The sequence below is a fragment of the Lissotriton helveticus genome, chromosome 5_1, assembly GCF_964261635.1.
Source record: "Lissotriton helveticus chromosome 5_1, aLisHel1.1, whole genome shotgun sequence".
NCBI lineage: Eukaryota > Metazoa > Chordata > Amphibia > Caudata > Salamandridae > Lissotriton > Lissotriton helveticus.
The window spans coordinates 922,824,127-922,847,196 of record NC_136065.1 but is presented as its reverse complement, the minus strand read 5'-3'; the positions used below and the strand labels follow the sequence as shown (position 1 = coordinate 922,847,196).

At 43.1% G+C, this 23,070-nt stretch overlaps 1 protein-coding gene across 3 annotated transcripts in view; it reads left to right on the top strand.

The window, feature by feature from the left end:
* Positions 1 to 23,070, top strand: part of PLCE1 (phospholipase C epsilon 1) — a 1,554,148-nt gene that overhangs the window by 1,153,513 nt on the left and 377,565 nt on the right. For all 3 annotated transcript variants that reach the window (XM_078643386.1, XM_078643388.1, XM_078643387.1), the window contains exons 18-20: positions 2,443 to 2,559; positions 2,647 to 2,805; positions 12,548 to 12,677. In XM_078643386.1, the coding sequence (XP_078499512.1) occupies positions 2,443 to 2,559; positions 2,647 to 2,805; positions 12,548 to 12,677 (406 nt within the window). The remainder of the gene's footprint in view (positions 1 to 2,442; positions 2,560 to 2,646; positions 2,806 to 12,547; positions 12,678 to 23,070) is intronic.

The window sequence follows — 23,070 nt, the reverse complement described above, 5'->3', positions numbered from 1 at the left end:
GAAATAGTGGACAACTTTTCCTATTTGGGTGTAGTGTTAGATTCGAACCTAACATGGAAAAACCAAATAGAAAAAAGTAAGATGTCATATGCCCACAACGTCAGACCAATTATCAGTAAACTAAAAAACTGCTCAAGTAAAAGTATTACTCCTGCACTTGAGCTATTCAAATTCAAAACACAGTCTGCTGCCCTTTATGGTGCAGAGATATGGGGAGCTTGGTCGAAAGAAAGCTTTTATGGGCCTGATAATAGATTCATGAGATCAATCGTAAGGGTCCCTAAAAGCACCCCATTGATTCCACTTCAAATGGATTTGAATTTTAAAAGAACTGATAACTATGCTACTTTAAGGCCATTAATGTTCTGGGTACGTCTATGGTCAACCCCTGAATTAATTGACTATAGGAAAGGACTCCAGGAGATATTGGGTCTTGATTCCCTGCATTCCATTGTATGGCTTAGGCATGTAAAAAAATGGTTCTTTATCCTGGGCCTATCACAGTTTTGGGAATGCCCGGAAGGGTTACCGTCTAATGCAAAACTCATGGTAAAACACATATTCTGGTCTTTCATCACAACCCGTCTAGTAAGCGGTAACAATACCGGATCCCTTACCCAAAACTTCCTACAGTTCAAGGAAGAGCCTTTTTTTGAAACTTTTTTGGACGAGATCGAGCAACCGCTCGCTAAGTCATTATTTTTGAAGTTTAGGTATGGGAACCTTATGACAAGCTGTAATGTTGAACGCTGGACTAGGAAAAATGGGGATGGTGTTGACCCCACATTAGGGAAGTGTGTAATGTGCCCAGGCATGCACATGGAAGACGAGAGACATATCCTTTTTTTCTGTTCAGCGTATGACACAGCTAGGAAGAAATGGATCAAAGCCTTGTGCAATACTCTAGGAATAAGAACATGCTCCCAGGCGTATAGGATTGCAAAGACTAATACCCTACAAATTGTTGTATTCAGCATTAGTAAATTTCTCCTGTCAGTTTACTATGCAAGAAGGAGGGCTGGTCAACCATTATGAGCAGATAAATTATGTAAATATCTCTGTTAACTAATATGGTGTATGATGTTGCACTTTGAGGAAAAATGTAATTGGTGACACTTTTTTTTACTATGTATTTTATTGGAAATGGTACTAGCGTTTTATAATACGATGTTTTTTTATTCTTTTTTTAACCTGTATATGCAATTTACTTGCTGTGTACTAGGCCATTGTTTTATATGTATCTTTTATGGCTGAAAAAGTCGAAATAAAGATTTACAAAAAAACTGCTTATTCAAGGTCTAGTTTTCTATCACACTCTCCTCCTCACAGATGACAGCAAGGTTGTAGTGTTAGGAATTTAAATATAAGGGATGAGAAAATAATATTCACCCTTCAGTGAGTAATATATCATTGAAAGCTATGATGATGTCTGCATAGATTTAGGAAACCTACTCTGGGCATAAAGGTCAATGTAATATTATGATTCTGAGTTTCTTGACTGTCTGAAAGTTTGGAAGTGGTCTGATTGCTTGGGGGGTGGATTTACAAATCCTAGGCGCATTCCCTGCGAAGGCCTGTTTTATCGCCTTTTCTTTCTTTAAGGCTGGAGTTTTCACCAGCAAAGGAGGATGTGCTTCTCAGAACACGTGGTCTGCCTGAGATGACCAATTTTTGGTTGAGGTAGCTTGGCATTTGTATGAATGGCCTTGAATGTAAAACAGGCCGGTTTGTATTGGCATCTGGCTTCAAAAGGCAGCCAATTGAAGTAATACAAGGGTATAATATGGTCATATCTTCATGCGCTTATGGCAAGTCTCACCACTGCATGGAGAGTTGCCTTGAGAGATGCTATGTGAATTTTGGGAATACTAGAGCTAGTTTTTAATCAAATCCTGTATCTTTCAACTACCGTAAAGCACTCCTGCTTTTCCATTGCATGTGGGAAGTATTTATCACTTGCATCTGGTGGAATCCCTCAAATCTCCGAAGGAACCATGCTAAAGATCTAACGAAAATATTGCTGAGAACTATTAGCCTCCTCTGCTCACTCTCTATCACGCTCATCAGGTATTGATTGTATCTTCTTCTGAATGTTTAGTACCATCATTATCTTCTTTGAGCTATATGCTCCCTACTATTCATTTGAATCTCGCTGTTGGTTTTCCTGCCTAAATGGTGGAAATAAGTTCCATATCTGTCAATAATGAGTTGGTGTAAGGGTGGTGTACGGCAGGAACACCTGCACCCTCGTTCTTAGATTGCTACCTCTGCACAGACGTCTCAAGGTTACTTCTGGCGAAGCAATTCACACTGGGTGGATAACTGGTAACCATTACTCAATAACTCATGTTCACTCTGCATAGACTTTATTAATGTTGAGAAAACGCTTGAAATATCTTAACTAAGAATGTATTTACAATTGGATGCCTTTTCTTTTTCCAGGAGGTTGTTGAAGCCATTGATCGAAATGCTTTTATTAATTCAGACATGCCAATCATCATATCTATAGAGAATCACTGTTCTTTGCCACAGCAGCGTAAAATGGCAGACATTTTCAAGGTAAGGTTTATTTTTTGCAAGTACCTTTTTTGTGTATTTCTTTAGAATGTACACTATTGAGTGTTCTGTTTTTGTTGTCTTTTTCAGAATGTATTTGGAGATAAGCTGGTTACTAAATTCCTATTTGAAAGCGACTTTTCTGATGATCCAATGCTTCCATCACCATGGCAGCTAAAAGGAAAAATACTTCTCAAAAACAAAAAGCTTAAGGCTCATCAAACACCAGTGGATATATTAAAACAAAAGGTATACTCTGTTCTGGCCCTTATGCACTAGTCTCTGCAGGTTTTGACCAATTGACTACGCTGTGTGTTGAATAGTAACAGATTTGTTTTAGTTTTCATAATGTTTTGGATCTCACTAATGATATAGAGACACAGCCAGATGTGATCCGTATTTTTGACTTGATCTTAAAATATCATCCTGCACCTCCCCATACATTCAATAGTTATAGCTTAAAGCATTTCCTGTTATCAATTGGCAAAAGAGTTGTTGCAAAAGATATATCCCTTCTAGAGAAAGCCTCTACAGTTATCGTCGGAGGGGGCACTGATCAGACTGGAGCAGGTTAGTGCTTACCTTAAGGGGGTGAACGCCTTTAGGGGTGAATATGGACTTGTGCATGTACTCTGTGTGTGTACGTTTGCATGTATATGCGTGTGGCTGGTGGCCCCTTGTCATCTGGTGGGCAATTCCCGGCACTTGGTAACTATCACTTACCACAAAATAAAGCCAGGTCTAGCAGCATAAGGAGACCCTTCTTGGCACTATCTATATCATAGGTATTAAGTGATTACATGATGAAAATATCATACTAGTAGTTAAAGATATTTATATACAGTGACAAATGTAGAAAGATGGTTTGATGAATGGTGTTCTAAAACCCATAAAGACCTTTGGAACCTTCTGCATGAGAGGCCCAGTTGTCAAAAGAAGGTGAAAAGGGCCAGGGCTGCTTTTAGATTGGCCTGTAAGGAACGCAAAGCCCAACTTAAAGAGGAGTCTTCGGAAAAGCTAGTAACTGCTAATCAGCAGCACGACAGCTCTGCTTTTTGAAGCGTTGTTAATTCGCCTTTCTTCAGCAATGACCACCTCTCTAACCAGACCATTACTATTCCAGCCCAGGACTGGATTGATCACTTTAAGGCCATCTATAGCCTAGATGAGGGGCCTGAGGCACTGAAGTATTTTAGGATTGACCAGCACATGGCTCTTTCAGTTACCATCAAATAAAGCACCTGGGCCAGATGAGGTGCATCTGGACCTCTTTAAAATCTGTATAGAGCCATGCGCCCCTTTGCTGACACTACACTTAAACTCCGCAGCTTCTGGTCCTCTCCCATTAACCTGGTCTCAGTTATTAATAGTCCCTGTTTATAAAAATGGCACAAGGTCAAAACCTGCATGTTTTAGGCCTATCTCCTTTATAGACTCAGAGGTAATCATTGGCCGGGTTTTATTAAATCGCCTCTCAGATTGGGCTGAGGAGAGAGGCTTTTTTCCGACCTACAGTATGGGTTTCGCCAGGGCACTATAGAGCACACCTTGAATCCATATTTGCTAACTTGTAAATATACCAAGGCCAAGAGGGGGGGAAATCCATCTGGCCTTCATTGACCTTAGCTCTGACTTTGATAGAGTTAACCGTTCCAAACTTTGGTCCATGATGGCGCAGAAGGATCAGAACAATGTTGACCAGGTCCTAATAAACTTTTACGTGATTTGCACAAAGATCTTTCTGCTAGTGTCAGGTTTGGCCCTAACAGGGAATGCACTGAGCAAGGCTGTATTTTAGAACCTTTTTTATAAATTTTTTACATCAATCACATAGAGCAAACCCTTATAGTTTCACGGATGTCCCTAAAGTAGGAGACTGATGTATCCCTGCTCTGCTCTATGCAGATGGTACAGTTTTAATTTCCCGCACAGCTAAAGGTTTACAAAAACTTCTTAACCTTTTTTATTAGTTTTATGAGTAGCCTTGACCGGACGACGAATTTTTCAAAGTCACACGTCATGAAGTTTGATCCACTGAGCACGTAAATGAAATACGTAGTGTATGGCCAACACATTATCCAGGTAGACAAGTTTAGATACATGGAGGTCCAACTGGATTCAGGGTTAAATTGGCACTCATTTATTACCCAGAATGTTTTGACTTTTAACAGAGTGATATTTAGTATAGGTGATTTTCCCCGCAGGCTTCGGCGCACTCGTATACAATCGATCCTAGAAATCTACAGGGCTTCGTGTATCCCAATAGTGAGTTATGCACTGGAAAATGGCGGTATGGCCTAGTTGCCCCAATTCAAGTAGCCGAAAATACATTCTTAAGGGGCCTTCTGTGTGTTCCACAAAGTGTACCTCATGAAATTGTTCACGAAGAACTAGGCTTAGACTATATTATTGACCAGCTCTGTCTTTGCCCCCTAAAACTCTTGCATTCAATTTTGGTGAAAGAGGAACTTTGTTTCAGCGGATTAATTTTGCAGGATTTGCATGGCACATATTATGCGGACCCTAGGGAGGCCCGACCTGTAGGATAATCCTTCTAGTATAACACGCTCTGAGGGCAAAAGGGTTGAAACTGCTTTTAGGGACATGTTGTCTTCAGAACGTAAGGATTTTGCATTAATGAAAGTCGATGCAACATGCAATTCTAGTTCAACTCTCAGCAGCATAGAAATTTACTTGACGTGTAATATGACACGTCATCAACGTCGCCTGCTGACTTATTTCAGATTGAATCTATTTCCCGGTCTTGGTCCTTTTAGTCATGGTTGTTTTATGAACACGGATCTGCCCCTTTGCAACTGCGATAAACACATCAATCTGAAAGAAACAGTTAGTTATAGATTCCTTACCTTAGAATTACCCCCAGGTGTCAGACTGGATCCAGAAAGTCTTTCGTCAGCAGTACCTCTGCGCGTTGTAAGGTGGCGTCAGTCGACTCTGCGTCCGTCGTTAGCGTTGTGGTCGCCGGGATAACTTCGCGGAAGCTGCATAGACGCCTCGCACGCTGACGTCAGTTCTTTCTTTTTCCCTGCCATCATGCGCAGATCCGGAGAGAGTGGTACCCCCAGTCACTTTTGACTGACTTTTTTGCGACTTTTGTTGACTTTGTTTTTGAGTCTAACATCGACTCCTGGTGCACGAGGGATCGCCGGTTTCAAGGTCCACACCACTTGTGCCTCTACTGTCTGGAGCGTGACCTTGACCCCAAGTCGTGCTCCTACTTCCGAACCATGGCCCCAAAGTCTTTGCGGGAGCAGTCCCGAAAGCTACTCAAGGCCCGGCAGTTTGCTTCGCGTCGTTCGAGGTCCCGGTTGCATGGGAGGTCGAGGGACCGATCGTGGAGCCATCACGACTCCTCGTCTAAGTCTTCGCACTCAGGGTCAAGTAAATCGAAGTGCAAGAAGAAGTCAAAGAAGCATCGTCGCTCTTCGACTTCCCCTCATCTATTGGCCGACGCGACGAAGGGTGCGGATGGTGCCACTCCCACGGCTTTGCGCGCGAAGCCTTCAGGGTCTACTCCGGCCTTCCCGGGACCGGGAGCGAACCCTGCACAGCTCTGTCAGTTGTACGAAGCAATGCATGCCATCTTTGTACTGGGGTGAATGTAAGACATTGTTCTACATTCTGTCCATCAACTGTGGTTTTTGCAATTTTCACCCCGAGTGGGCTGGGTATGCTCAGACGTGAGTCCCAGGCTCTCCACATCACTGGAGTCAAGCTATCCAGGCTGAAGAAGGCTGATAGCCAGAAACCGGTCCTTGGATGCTTGATTCCGGTCTAGGAAAGACATGGCTTGGTAGTTCGGGCTGGACTGTTCCCATGAGGCACAGGGTCAAGGCTGATTTGCATATAGCCATTGTCTGACCTAGGGTGGTGTGGAGTGCAAAGAAACGATGGATTTAGGCCCAAATCTTTGTACTGGGGTGAATGTAAGACATTGTTCTACATTCTGTCCATCAACTGTGGTTTTTGCATGCCATCTTTGGGCAGCCCGACTCTGCCGGTGCACCTTCGGGCCCCGCGGACTCGGCTGGGGGCCCTAGGGCTTCGCCGGCGGCTCCGGCATCTGCACCGCTGGGCCCCCTTGAATCCAGGCCTGGAGCCGGATCGGTGCCGGTCGACCTTATTATACCTTCACCGGCGCCGATTCCACTGCACCACATACACAGCCGACGCTGGCTGGACCACCAGCCGGCGTCGACTCCAGCTTCCACCCCGATGTGGATAGGAAGCCGGACCGGCGTCGACCGACGCTGGATCCGGCGGCAATGGGTACTTTTGTGCCTGTATTCTACCCTGGCCATTTTCAGCCAGTTTGGCAGCCAGAGGAGGGTGAGGAAGACTGGGAGGGGTCTGGTGACCCTTTAACTGAGCAGTTGCAGTACGACCAGGACTGGGGAGAGGAACTGGGGGATGCCAGTGGTTTGGACACCTCACCAGACCGTGGGATGTTGTCTCCTCTTACCATGGCTACGGAGGAGGGAGCGTCTCGACGCAGCGGTGTTGCTTAGGGCGGCTGATGCCCTAAAACTCGAGCAACCTACTGTGGCAGTCGTGACTAACCTCCTGACCGAGGTGCTTCAGCAGCCAGCGAGCTCTTCGGTGCCCCTGCTGCTGTTTAATAAAGCCCTCATGGACATCTTTTTGGGCACCTGGTCCAGGCCCAACACAGGGGCTCCCGTGGATAGGATAGTTGCCCAACGCCAACCCAGCTCCGGGCGACCCCACTTTCCTCTCCTAACACCCCTCCCCCGAGAGCTTGGTGGTCCAAGCTTCAACGTCCCAAAGCGCATTCCCTAATACACCACCAGACAGGGAATCCAAAAAGCTGGATCAGCTTGAGAAGAAGTTGTTTTCTTCCTCCAGCTTAGGGCTGCGGTCGGTGAACACTGCATGCCTGTGGACCGTTATTCCCACTCCGTGTGGGATACGGTGGCGCAAGTGCTGCCTCAGTGTCCGGAGGAAGCCCGGGCCATACTCTCCGGTGCTGTTGCTGTGGGGAGAGACGCAGCAAAGTACGTCATCCGCTGTGGGCGGGACACTGCTGACTCACTGGGTAGGACCATTTCAGCGTAAGTGGCGCTTCGCCGTCACGCCTGGTTGAGAACGACTGGCTTTTCTGGGGATGTCCAGAACACCTTGATGGACATGCCCTTTGATGGCCGTTGCCTGTTCGGCAACAAGGCGGACAGTGCACTAGACCGCTTCAAGGACTCTCGGGCTACGGCCAAGTCCTTAGGCCTCTCCACCACGCACCCTGCATGGTCTGCCTTTCATGGCCACGGAAGGGGTGCCGCAAGATGTTTCTGTCAGAGCCACAAGCCAGCGCAAGCTGGTAAACCTCAGCGCGGCCGGGGACGTGGGAACCACTGACGTGGTTCTGGGGGCCAGAGGTCTGGCCAGTCCACCACCACCCCCTCTGCAGCAGCCTCCAAACCCTCCTAGTCCGACCTTTCAGGCCCTTCAAACGCCAGTGGGCGTCAGGATCCGCCATCACCTCCTCCACTGGTGCACCATCACGTCGGACAGGTGGGTTTTGCAGATAGTCCGAAGGGGCTGCTCCCTCCCCTACAAGACTATCCCTCCAGACATGCCACCCCAGTACCATTGTCGTGGGATCACCTGGCCCTTCTCCAACAGGAAGTTACGGCTCTCTTAGCCAAGGGAGGCATCAAGCACGTTCCTGGCTCAGAAGTAGGTCGTAGCTGCTACACCCACTACTTTCTGGTGCCCAAGAAGGACTAGGGCCTGTGTTCTATCTTAGATCTCAGGGACGTCAACCGCTTCCTCCGGAAGGAGAAGTTAAAAATGTTGAGCCTGGCTCAGGTCTTGTCTGCCCTCGACCCTAGAGACTGGATGGTAGCGTTGGACTTGCAGGACGCTTATTTTCACATCCCCGTCCTGCCGGCCCACCGGCGTTACCTGCGGTTCATGGTAGGCCACGAGCACTTTCAGTTTATCGTGCTCCCATTTGGCCTTACCAGCGACCCTCGGGTGTTCACGAAAGGGATGGCGGTGGTCGCAGCTCATCTGCGCAGATCAGGGGTTCCAGTCTTCCCCTATCTCCACGACTGGTTGTTGAAGGCGGGCTCGCCCCAGGCAGTCGTCCCTCACCTCCAGACTACGGCCGACCTCCTGCATTCGCTGGGCTTCTCCATCAACGTGCCGAAGTCGCACCTGAACCCCTCTCAGAAGCTCCTCTTCATCGGAGCGCTTCTGGACACGACACAGTTTTGGGTTTATCCTCCCGTACAGCGAATGTGGGATATTCGGGCTGTAATTCCGAACTTTCAGCCTCTATCCCAGGTTCGGTCCGGATGACCCTGAAGCTGCTGGGCCTCACAGCCTCCTGCATCCTGCTGGTTGATCATGCCAGGTGGCACATGCAGGCTCTGCAGTGGGACCTGAAGTTCCAGTGGGCGCAACATCAGGGGAATCTGTCCGATTCTGACCAGATCTCGGAGGGCACTGCACAACAATTGTAGTGGTGGCTCACAAACCAGGATTGGGTCAATGGCCGATCCCTCTCCCTTCCACAACCAGAACACACAGTGGTGACCGATGCATCCCTTCTGGGATGCGGCAGCCACATGGGAGAGGCAGAGTTTAGAGGCCTCTGGCCTCCGGTGGAGTCTGAGCTCCACATCAACCTTCTGCAGCTTCAGGCGATCTGTCTTGCATTAAAAGCATTCCTTCCCTTTGTCTGGGAAGAGTAGTGCAGGTGTTTACGAACAACACCACCGCCATGTGGTACTGCAACAAACAAGGCGGCACTGGGTTGTGGACCCTCTGTCAAGAAGCCCTCCTTCTCTGGACATGGCTGGAACATCAGGGCATATCCCTGGTGGTTCAACACCTGGCAGGTTCACTGAACGCCAGGGTGGACAAACTCAGCCGCAGGTGCATGATGGATCACGAATGGCGTCTTCGCACGGAGGTGATGCAAGGTCTCTTTCAACAGTGGGGAGAGCCTTGGTTAAATCTATTCGCCACTGACAGCAATTCTGCGCGTTGGAATTTTCAAGGCGGCACTCGCTAGGCAATACTTTTCGTCGCGAGTGGAGTTGCGGTACACCTTTCCAGCGGTACCACTTCTGCTCAGAGTGCTGCAGAAGATCATGCGCGAATGGGCCCAAGTAATTCCTGATGCTCCGGATTGGGCACGAAGAGTCTGGTATCCCGAGCTACTCAACATGGCCATCGATCCCCCGATCCGACTGCCTCTTCGGGAGGATTTTCTGTTGCAGCTGCAGGGGACGGACCTCCACCCGTACCTGTCTAGCCTCCACCTCCTTGCTTGTAGATTGAGCGGCGGCAATTGACATCATATGACTTGCCTCCCGAAGTCTGTGATGTAATCTTGGCAGCCAGGCGTCCCTCCACTAAGACTGTATACGCCTGCAGATGGAATACATTAGTGGCATGGTGAACAGCAAAGGCTGTGGATCACCTTTCTGCCCCTCTTTCTGAGGTTCTCTCGTTCCTCCTGTCTTTGGCCCAGCAGGGCTCTGCTCTGGGCACTCTGAGTGGCTACCTCTCAGCCTTTTCAGCCTTCCTCAGGCTTCCTGATCAGCCTTCTCTTTTCAAGTCCCCTGTTGTAATTAGATTTCTCAAAGGCATTACTCTTCCTTTTATTCCTGTTCCCTTCGTAATGCCTCAGTGGGACTTGAACTTGGTTCTCACTTATCTGATGTGCGCTCCCTTTGAGCCACTACATAACTGTCCTCTCAGACTCCTCATGCTGAAAACTGCTTTTCTGGTGGCAATCACCTCTGCACACAGGGTGAGTGAGCTACAAGCTCCATCTTTGAAGCCTCCTTTTCTGGCTGTTCATCCAGACAAGGTTGTCCTCAGAACTCGACCTTCCTTTCTTCCAAAGGTAGTCACTTCTTTTCATATTGGTCAAACCATCACTTTGCCTCCTTCTTTCTGCCTCCACATCCTTCAAAAGTGGAAGAGGGCTGCACTGTCTGGATCCAAAACGTGCACTCTCCTTTTATTTGGATTGCACCAAACAATTCATGGTGGACAACCAGCTCTTTGTTGGTTATGCGGGCGTTAAGATAGGTCGGGCCGTGCACAACTGGACCATCTTCAGGTGGGTCGTTCTGTGTATCAAGGCCTGCTATTCTTTGGCGAAGAACGAGCCTTCTGTGGGGCTTCGCACCCATTCCACCAGGGCAATGGCAGCTACTACTGCTTTGGGACGGGGAGTCCCCCTAAATGACATTTGCCAGGCAGCTACGTGGGCATCACTGCACACGTTCACCAAGCACTACTTCCTGGACAGCCAAGTCCGGAGAGACAGCTTCTTTGGCCGTTCTGTTCTCCATGACTTTCTGGTGTGAACTTAGTTTGCAGACCTACCTCCGGGGTTGGTATACCTGGGATATCTATTCTAAGGTAAGGAATCTATAAATAACTTTTTCTTTCAGATGAACAGGTTACTTACCTTCGGTAACAATATATCTGTAAGAAACATAAGTTAGTTATAGATTCCTTACCGCCCCACCCATCCTCCCCTTCTACAAACTGACTTTTAGGGTTAAGGATTTCCTTTTAGAGCCCTAGTTTTGTACACCAGTATTCAGTGTCTTGCATGGCTCTGCCCTTCTCGCGTGGAAAGTTGTGTACAGAAGTGACGTCAACGCGCAAGGGCAGCGTCTTTGTAGCTTCCACGACGTCATCCCGGCGACCACGACGGACGCAGAGTCGACCGACACCACCTTCCAACTCGCAGGGGTACGTACTGCTTACGAAAAACTTTCCGGATCCAGTCTGATGCCTGGGAGTAATTCTAAAGTAAGGAATCTGTAACTAATCTGTTTCTTACAGATATATTGTTACCGAAGTTAAGTAACTTGTTGATTAAAGACACGCTGCATTTTGTAACGCTTTGCCCAAAATATAATAATTTAAGTTTTTACGCCCAATTTTAAAACCATTGAATTTTACACAAGTCAATGTCAGGCTTCTCTTGTACACCATGAGAGAATTGCAATATTTAATGAATAACCCTTCAGAACTTCCCCTGGATTTTAGTTCAACTGTATTGAAAAACTGTGTTCTGATATGTAAAATGTGGTTCCATTTTGTTTTTCAAACTTGTCTTTAGGGAATAGCCACCTGCAAATAACAACCACCACTTACACAGCCTGCCCAGGAAGTTGGATTCACTAGCGCACATCATGAAATTTGACCCTGTTTTTATTGTCCAACCATTCTCAAAGTTCACCAACAATCACTTGTTATTGTGATTCCACTGCCTATATTAAGAACTAGGTCCTAGATGTTGGGACCTTCTCCCAATTGCTGTTGATTTGTAGAATATAAGCTTAACTTGATTACTACCCACTTTCTACTGTCTGTGTTTTGTTGGGAAATGCTGATGCGGTGGAATATAATGTTCAGAAAAGTTGCAGCACGTTGACATTTTCTCCTATGGTGGTAATTATTCTGAAATTAGTGTATTAAAGGAAATTCGTAAACTTAGGCCAAGTATTGAACATGTAACCACATATGGTCTGCTTTCAGGGTAGGTTTGAAAATTAGAATCTGATATAAAGCACTGCAGAAAAGGAAAGGTATCATTTTTTATCACAAGCTAGTAGTTATACTAGTGTCTGGCAATGCACTTTAATGTTCGGTTTGATGCAGTGAGGCTCTGAAACAACTGATCTGAAGAGATCAAGCCTTCAGACAATACTTAAATTAGAAGTAAATATGAATTTATTTCTTTGAGACAACAATTTAGAGTATACTACTGTAGATACATAGGACTTGTGTGTGTGCAGTCTGTGTCTCATTTAGCAATGACAGAAAGGAATATAATACATTTTGCTTACTTTCTTTAACCCAACAATATGTTTTTTCATCTTTCTGTCACTGAATAGAATAACAATATGGTTTCTGCTTTACATCACAATGACCTGTATAGGCAATCTAAAATAAAATTATGATTATTTTACCACAGGCTCACCAGTTAGCAAATATGCAGGTCCATGCCATTAATGGTTGTAGTGCCAGCACCACTTGTGCAAATAACGAAGAGGAGGAAGAGGAAGAGGATGAATATGATTATGACTACGAATCACTGTCAGATGGTAAGAGTGTATGAGTTGGACAATTTACCATGGAGAGATCAGATATTGTGTTTATCCAGTATTTGGGTGTCTTTCATAGATTCACATGCCTGAATCATTCCCCGTCGTCGAGACGGGAGCCTCCGGTATATAAAAAAGTAATGTCCTAGAGACATACATAGAAAAGAATAGGCCCAAAGGTCTCACCTTAGTAGCCTATCCACGTCCTTTTGCAGGAAGGACCAAACAGAGCAGGCCCCAAGGGTCCCACTTTGGTGGCCTATCTGGGTCCTTTTGTAAAAAGGACCAAATAAAGTACAACAGCCAATCAGCTACTACCTCCTTCTAGAACCTTCCTGCCAGGAGCCCAAGTCTCTCAGATGAAAGACACTAATACTGGATAACTGCAGTTACAGGTAAGTAACGCATTTCTTACAGCAAGCATATCCATAGATTTATTTTATGTAAAGTATGTTTTAAAGAAGTGAAGTGGTTAGTTTTAATACAGAATTGGGACATATTTATCAGTTTGTGTATAATTTGGAAGCAAGAAAAATGTAACATTAATTTCAATTCATAAAATTTAACTTCGCTACATAACTCCTAAAGTGTACCTGTTCATCTTCTAAAATGGCTTTCTTTGATGCTAAGGATTTTAGATTGCAGTTGCTTCCCAGAATCTACTCTCTGAAATATAATTTCATGTGGGGAAAATCCGTTGCATATAGTGGAAAGCATTGCCAGGAAACAAAGAGTTGAAGCATTTAAAACAAAAAAAGAAAAAGTTCCCTTTATTAATTCGTAAGCCATTCAAAAGCAGCGCTACTTCAGACAACACGATGTTTCCTATCCCCAACCATTTCCAGTGACCATGAAACGACAAGGTGTAGGTAACAATGATCCTGAATTTCTTACCGTTTTAAAGCAGTCTCTCCTGGGTTGTATGTATGCCATTACTGAAGTGGGCATTGTGTCATTAATTACTTATTCTACTGCAGGAATTTGCCTATGAGAGCTTAAATAAAACAATGAGCTAAACAGCGAGTTCCCCTCAATGTTCATCTTAAGCCTAAAGCCAACATTGAAATGAAAGCATTTGCACACCACAGTTATGAAATGGCAGGACTTTCAGGCAGTCTTATAGCTGCAACTACATCCTTGAATGGATTAATGGATGCGTGGGTACTTCTGTAGGGCAAACCTAGCCAGAAGGAAGTGGTGGAGCGGTTTTGGTGGTAGTGAAGAAGCAGATTCTCCAAGTTTGGATATGAAAGAAGATTCTATTGGTCTCAGATGGTCTAGATGACTTGGCGTTGTTGTTCAGTATTGAAGAATTTATAAAATTAAGAGATCAGTTTGGTGTTCAACTGAATATAGCAAAGATAATTTACTGTTTGGACATGTTTTTCTCCTTTTTTATGTCTTGTTTCGTATGGTGTTTTTTTCTGTATCTTGATTTCTAAGCATTAATTTTTATATATACTTTAATTTATACTTAAACATCGTTCTGGACTACTTTATCATGACTTTATTTACGCTTAGATAATTTTATTTGGTTGTTCAGATTCTCTGAGCATGGGGTTTTCTCTTTAAGGTTACGTTTATGTTTAATAAAATGTCTTAATAACAATCTGTCCCTAGCAAAGAGACAAATACAAATTCTCTGTCACCATTCGGAAGTATAAGAACTGTCCGCTTGTGCATTTTGTGGCTAAAGGCAAACCAGTAGTTATGGTGGGTTTGTGGACCCAACTAATCACGCACTGTTCAATTGATGCTTCCGCATTTAGTTCAGTATTGTTAATTTATTCACAGTACTCAATATTTTTTCTTATTGTACTTCATTTTATTCAATGTTCAATCTGTTTTCAAGTGTTGAAATCATATCTTTCATCAACTGATTGTTCATAGGTGCAAACAAAATTTACATAATCTCGATTATATCTCGATACATCTGTTTGACATTTTCCATTTTTTTCATGGTCACAAGAATTTTTTCATGAAGTCCAATGCATTTCGGCACCTAAATAGTGCCTTCATCAGGGGAAAACCTAAAAAAATCAATAAATAAAATTATATCAGTAACCATCTCTATTTGACCTCATGGGGGCTTATATGAGTACTCATGATCCTGTTTCCATACCTGGTCATACTGGCCTCTATACTTGTTACAGTCTCTTGTGTGCCACGATTGGTTTTAATTATCTGTAAACACAATTATAAAAAAACGACATAATAGCTGTCTTGCTACATGGTAAATCACATGATAACTATTGCCTCATGAAAAACGTTGTCTCAGCCTACCTTGCTCTCGTGTAGTCTCTTGTGAACTACGAATGCAGTTAATTATCTGTAAACGCAAATGTGAAAAAGCAACATAATAAATCCCTTGCCACTTAATGAATCACAAGATTAATGTGTCCTCGTAAAAAACGTGGTCTCAGCCTACCTTACTGCTGTTCGAATGTATCAACGCTGTGAACACAAAAAGTGTTTTTTTTAGATAAAACGTCGCCACGTGAATGTGTTTATATCAGAACACATCCTGAAATAAATATCGTACCTTCTCTGTTAGTTATCCCGCTGACCTGCAACAGTACCAAAATAAATCTGTCAACATGTTGCATAGTAACAACTTTGGTTAATAATCATTGTCTGCCTACGAATATCCCGTACCTGATGTTTGCACTCGCAGTACTTTCCCAACTTCATCACCGACGCCGGTTTGTTGCTCTTCTCAAACTAGCGAGCAAACTATAAACACTCGTCGAGATGTTTACCGCAAATAAACAACGGACTAAGACCCACGAGTACCCTGTTAAGCGGGCGCCATCTTAGAACGGTAAAAGATGAGAAAAACTGACTTAAATGTGTTATGTGAATAATAATCGATTACATGCTGCGTTCATAATCCCATGCAATAATCATGCTACTTAGGCTGCATCACTATATTCACTGTTGTAGTGATAATATAAACGACTTAACTCGCTGTTGCATATTTATAAGTCGTCATCATTACTAAGTGATGGCCGTTTGTGTTTTATCACAAAAATTATATATAACAATGGACCGTCCCAATTGTCGTTAATAGTTGCCAAAGAGTTCTATTAGGATACTCAAATTTTTTTATTTTTTTTTAATCATAACCTGATTGTAATATCCGATGATGTGCTGACCTACTAAGTGATGATGTGATTATACTATTGTTCATGGGGATGTAGGAAACGTAATGACATTATTTAATACTAATATATCTTATCCTGTTGTTATCAATTGCTTTGTGCTACTATATAAATCACAAGTAACATGGTATAATGATGGTAAATGACAAGTCTCTACAAAAAACATGATAAATCATATTTATCATTAAGTCCTGTTGGAGACATTGTATTAAGGTACTTAATCCAGTAGATTTCCCGTTGTAGCAATCTCTGGTGATTGTCAATGCCTGATTTAATCGGTACTTGTTCTATGACAAAGAATCGCAGTTGGGAGATAGTGTGTTTTGCTTCTCTCCAATGGTAAACCAGTGGAGATGTTAAGTTCTCATTACGTATCCTGCTTTTATGCTCCGTAATTCGGATTTTGACTTTTCGCTGTGTTTTGCCAACGTACAGTCTGCCACATGGGCATTTAATGCCATATACCACGTTCTGAGAATTGCAGTCGCTAGTGTGTCTGAGACTTATCTGTTTTCCAGTGGTTGGGTGGCTGCACTTATTGCCTTCTATAACATTATTACAATTAGTGCAGTTGTAGCATTTAGTTGTTCCTTTATATTCCTTAGTTGTTGGTGCCAATGGTGCTTGGTTTAATCTCTCCCTTAAGTTTTGTCCTCTTGTGTAGGCATGTAAGGGTGGATTTTTGAATAGGTCATTGAAATCTGGTTCTGATGCCAATAAATCCCATCTTTTGTTGATTATACTCTTAATTTTCTTTGATTGTATGGTATATTTCGTAACAAATACCATTCTTTCTGTGCTTGTTTTGATTCGTGGTTTGAGTAACTCAAGTCTGTCCATTCTCATAACCTTTTCCATGTGTTCTTGTAATATCTCCCTGGGATATCCTCTCTCCTTGTATCTTACTATTTGTTTCTGAATTGCATTAGAACAAGTTTGTGGATCCGAGCAGATACGTTTGATCCTGATGAATTGAGATACTGGGAGATTCCGTAACAGACTCTTTGGATGGAAACTAAAGAAATTTAAAGCATTGTTTCGATCAGTCGGTTTTGTGTATAATTCAGTGGTGAATCCTTCCTCTGTTTTTATGATCCGTACATCTAGGAAATCAATCACTTGTGAATTAATTTTGTGAGTAAACTGTATCCTAGAGTTTATTTGATTCATGTTCTGAATTAATTGTTCCAATGTGTTTACTGTGTCATCCCAAATGAGAAAAATATCATCAATAAAACGGCAGTACATTTTAATGTGCTGCCATTGTTCAGTGCTCATCAAGTTCTCAGCCTCAAACTGGGCCATAAATGTATTTGCGTACGCAGGGGCCCCTGCAAAGCCCATCGAGGTTCCATTCAATTGTGCATAATAGTGATCTTGCCATGTGAAATAACTATTATGAAGACAGAACTTGAGTAGTTGTAACAAAAAAACTTTGTTTGCTGACAATTCTCCCAATTTCAATAAAGCCCATTCTGTGGATTCTAACCCAGCCTCATGTGGTATGGATGTATAAAGAGCCGCCACATCTATCGTACACATAATCCAATGGCTCTGAAATCCTTGTTCTATCCATGCTAGTTTATTCAAAAAGTCTGTGGTGTCCCTTATGTAGGAACCCCATTGTTTCACAAATTTCTACAAAAAATGATCAATATATTGTCCTAGGGGGATCAAAGATTGACCCACACCCAGAAAAAATTGGTCTGAACGGAGGGTTGGTTAGATCTTTATGTACCTTAGGTATCATGTATAATTTTGGACATCTAGGATGTTTTGTACTCAAATATGCTTGTGTTTGGTCATCTATCCACTCATTCTCTCTTGCCGTTTGTAGTATACCACTGAGCATTGTCTGAAGTTTAATGATGGGATCCGATGGTAGCAATAAGTAAGTGTTGGTATCCGCCACATGGTCATTGACCTTGCATTCATAAAAATATGAGTCCATCATCACCAGAGCCCCACCTTTGTCTGCTGGCTGTATTTTCAACTCTGGGTTTTTTGCCAAATTCATGATGGTATTTTGTTCCGTTTTAGATAAATTGCAATGTCCTGTTTTTTTGTATTTCAGTGTTTGGAGGTCTTTTTTTACCATTGTCTCAAATGTGTCCAGCATCTTATGTGACACAGGAGCTTGAAATGTGCTCTTAGGTTTGAATTTGTGTTCTTGTGTTTCTCCACTCGTTTCCAAAGGTTCTCCTACGTTAGTAAAATAGTGTTTCAACCTCAGGGTCCGCATGAATCTGAAAAAGGCTCCTTCAGTTTCAATTTCATTTATTTTATTTTTTTTGTGTCCTCATTAGCCATAGAGTCGATCCAACTATGCTCCTATCCACACAGACACGAGGCCGGACCCCCCTAAAGCGCCAAGAAGCCCAATAGTAAGCTTCAGGTACTCAGAGAGTCAGTCCCAATGTCGCCAGCAGAGCTTGGACGAACGTTCTCCCTTCGGACCAGTTCGGCTAGTTGTCCAATAACTGTACGGTGCCTCCCTTTGGACAGAGAGATTTTAGGCCTAATCATCGGACCCGGGGAAAAAAAAAAAAAAACCCGGGTTGGCTACCTATCCCTTCTCCAATTGATCAAGAGGTCCCAAAATCTCAGAGATCGAGGACTACATGTTCTAGATAAATCCTGCTTTGATGTTGCATATAATGAAGACAGCCACTCTGCATGTGTTGGGGGATTTATGTTGACCCAGTTTTTGCAGATTTCTCTTCTTGCCAGTAAAATGGCGTAAAAGAGAAATTCTCTCTCTAATCCCTTAATATTGTCATTTATTCCAAAAATGATTAAAGGCCATGAGCACGGGATAGATAATCCGAGAATAGATTCAAGTGTTGTTCTGACTTCGTGCCAGAAGGTGGCAATGTTCGGGCACTCACAGAACATATGGAGATCTGAGGCTGCTGGAAAAAACCATTTACAACAACACTTCCCGGGTTGAAATTTTGACAGACGTTTAGGAGAATAATACGCTCTGTGAAGTGTGAAGAAATGGTTGCGCCTCAGCCATGCTGGCTTGATGATTTTATAGAGAAGGGCAAAAGATTTCATTTGTTTTGATGGTAGGTACAAATGACAGTCCTTTATTTAGAGCTTTTACTTGCTGTTTGGAAAGAGTTACAGATGATATATTAATTATTAGGTTACTGTCCGTCCGCTTCATAGTGCCTTCCCTGCCACTTCCTCGCCTGGTTTTACGCTTGATGTTAATGTTTCTAGTTGTTGCGTAGGAGGACGCCCTTCGTTTTGGTCCTGAGACAAAAAAGCAACATTTCCACTTGTTGTTGCTTGATCACTGCTCTCTATAATTGTCTCTCTTCCTTCTTTATTAAATTGAACTGGTCCTCGTCGTATGGAGATGTCTTTATCCGCAACTAAACTTTCTTCCGATGAGTGAGTTGTTGCTGTAGTTTTTTTGGGAATAAACTGTCGACGGGCGTAGATGTCTGCCCACGTGTACACTTCATTTAATTTATAGTCAATCGTGTCACGTTTATATTTCCGTAATTTGCCTTCTTGTAGCTCCTTCTCATATTTGTCAAGTTTTATGTTAATGCCTTCTAAACTCATTTTCCAAGAGTCACCTTCCATCCTTGTTTCTAATTCAGACTTTAGGTTGAAAATTTCTTCCTCCAGTTCTTTAATTGTTTTTGCTAATTCCTCAATGATCAATAAAATGAGGTCCAAGGAACACTTATTTAATATGCTGTACCATTTATGCATGAATTTGGAGTTGAGATTAAAACGAAACAACATTGGCTTAATTGACAGTCGAAGGCCCCTTGGAATACGCTTAGCTCTATGATATTGTGTGAGCGTTGAAGCATGCATTCTCTGATTAAGTTGTCGTCGGGTTAAGTACTCTAATTGTTTTAGTTGCTGGTTTATTGAGCCCCCATGGGCATCCATATTTCTTACTTCTTTAATCATTGAGTAAATCTGATCTGCTTGTTCATTGGTATAAGCCATAGTGTTGGCTCTGTTGTCTGTGATCCCCGTTATAGCGTCGAATTGCATTGTTAGTCTTTATGTTTGGTTGCCTCCAAACCAGAACGCAGGAGCTAAAGTGGGCCACAATGCACACCAATAGAGCCTGTGAACGCTTTTTGGGAGTTGTACAAGAAGGTCTCTGATCAGTGGTTGGCACATCAACATGAATTTATTCCTAATAATAATGCTCTAATGTTAAATTGAACCCTGAGGACTGAACAGGTAGTGATTACGGTCATGAGTGTAGGCTTCAACCATGTCAGATAACCAAGTTGCATTACAAAAGAGGGGAAAGGAATGGCTAGTTTCGTTTTACAATGATAAAACCCAGTGCCATACACATTAAGATCCTTCACATTGGGGAATTGCCAAGATCCATGAGTTGCATGGCAAAGGGCGTTGGGTCTTCTCAAATCAGCACATTTTCAAGTATGTACACCTGAAAAGTCTGGAGATCACTGTACTTAAATTAAAGCATAATCTGTAGCTGGGCAATAAGCAAGCTAAGAGAGAATCTAAAATATGTCTTTAAGCCAGATAATATTCTTGAGGTTTAACTAGTAAAAAGGTGAAATAACTTGATATGAGACAATTGCATATGCCTGAGAAAACACTATAGTTGCAAGGCTTGGTTGTGAGAGTAAGGTTGGTCAATGCTAATTGAAGACTCAAATTCAAGTTCCTTGACTGTCAATTCTCTATAATGAGAGGTCACTCACTGTAAAACTAAGCATAAGTTGGTAATATCTCTGGAAAATGGTTATCCCTAATCAAGTGATGTCCATAAATCCCATTTCACGAAATTTATGGAACCTGGTAGTTAGGCCAATGGGAACATGCATGAAAAGACCAGCATTTTAGCATTCATTCCCTTCTAACTTCACGAGGGGAGTTAGAGGTCTACCTCTGAAACAGCTGCAGCATTGAAGTAGAGAGTTACACTAATGGTTAAGTGTCAAGAGAAAGCGTTGATCCTCAAGTAAAAATCCTCCTTAAATGCTTGATTAACTTCAAGACTGAACTGAACTAAAACAGAACTAAATGTTAAATGTGAACCACGTACCAAAGAATGGGGATGTCTCTGATGTAGTATTTGAACATATTTTCAAATACCTGTAAAATGGCAGAGATATGGGACAACAAGTTGAAGTATTTGACCAAACCAGTTGCCCAGGCTCCTAAAAGAGATACTTGAATTATTGGGTGGTAAGAACAGGAAATGATGTACAAGACAAGTGAAAACACCAAGCTAGCCAGTCAAGAAGGGTGGACATCTGCAGCCAAAATCTCAAGAAAAGAAGGAAGGATTTGCTAATTTAAATAATGATGGGAACAGAGAAATATCCCCTAAAAATCGAAAAAGTTCATAGGGATGGGAGGTCTTGCCAGTAAAATCTCAGGACACAGCAAATTATCGAGTAACACAGGCTTTCTTGAAAAAAAAAAGACATTCAGAAGCCATAAAATGCCTTATCTTGCTAGTTCACAAATATACGCGTGTTGGATTTTGCCTAGCCTTGCTCTATAAAGGGTGTGAGTGTTTGATTGGTTCTGATGCTCCGTCCATCACCACCCTCTTTTGTATTGCTCTATAAAGGTGCAAACCATATAAATCAGACATAAAATGTGCAAAAAATTATTAAACAATACTAGCAAGGCAACATGTTTAACATCTCCATTCACCAAATTGATCCTTTGAACAACCTGCTGCTATTCTATTTCTTCTCACAACCCAGAATCATATTCCTTTAAAAACAGATCACTCTTCACAAGTCTGTCACCAACATGACTCCAGAAGTCCTAAGGTAAACATCTTGGAAAGACTCCACACCGTTCCTATTAATACTTTATTTCAAAGAGTTGCTTGACAAATCAGTATAAGTCTTTGGGATATCCGACAAAACATTTCTGCATTCAGCAGTGTGTTTGTGCCCATTTTAATAGCTCAGTGCTCCCTAGTATCAAAGATACAGCTCCTCATTCGGAGAGAGCTCTTACAGAAAGCTACCTCTCCCAGCCTTGGTCACCCATCACCTAAAATATGAAAAGCTTAAACTTTGGAAGTTGGAGCATAGTGTCATTCCATTACGGAAGACACCATGAGTCTCTCTATAAGGGCCAAATAAATCACCATAAATCTAGTTTGAGGAGAGCTAAATGTACCTATTATGCATACTAACACATCAAATTAATTCAATTGGAACCATTTTTGAAGTTGAGGATATCTCTAATTAACATTGAGTTACCAGTTCTCTGACTCTCCCCGAAACAATTTTGCGACAAACTATTTGACTTATTTATTGATCAGATTCAGGTAATTTATAATGACATTCTCCTAACAAACAAGAATGTCACACATTGCCCACCCTGCCCAATTTGGAGTCCGTGGATTCCTCATTATTGAGTCCAGCTAGTGACAAAGACAATACCTCTAAATGACTCTATTCTATCTGTTTTGGCTCACTCAATGATGTTTGTGCCACTAAAATACTACTTAAACTGGTGGATGCTATTCTAGCAATGACAGTCATTATAAATCTCGCCTTTCAGTCCAAGAAGATCTCTAAGTCATGGAAAGACAGCACAGTGAAACTCCTTCTAAAACCTTATCTGGATCCTGCGCTCACAATTATAGGCCCATCTTGCTGCTCCAATTGATTACCAAATGTGTGGTAAAATATCTAAGCAGATAGCGTTTAGGTCACTAAAATAAATCACAGCCTTCTGAATATGACAGAAACAGGCTTTTGACCAGGCATGGGGACAGAAACTGCTTTAGGGCCCGATTACAAGTTTGGTGGTGTGGGAGCGGGCCGCCACACCACCTCCCGCTCCCACACCGCCAAACAGGGCCACCATTTGCCCACCAGGTTACAAGTATTATCTTGGTCTGTCAGGCGGGTGGCGTGGCGGTCCCTCGGCGGTGCAGTTTAAAGACTCATATGCGAGTTTTACTATACTCCATCGCGGGACTGCCAGTGCACGTTCCTGCATGGCCTGCACTATGCAGTCCATACGATGCCGGAATGTGGTGCATGCACACAGGGACATGTGCCCCCTAGCATGCACCCCCTGGCACAGGGCCAACCTTCCTTTCCTCACTGCAAGCAGTTTCATGGAGTAAGAACCTAATTGAGACCGCTGGCTGTGAGGATAGTCTTAATATGCTTGGTGATGCCGGAAGGAACCAACAAGCTTATTGTTCCCTCTGACCGCCGCGCACCACCAGGAAT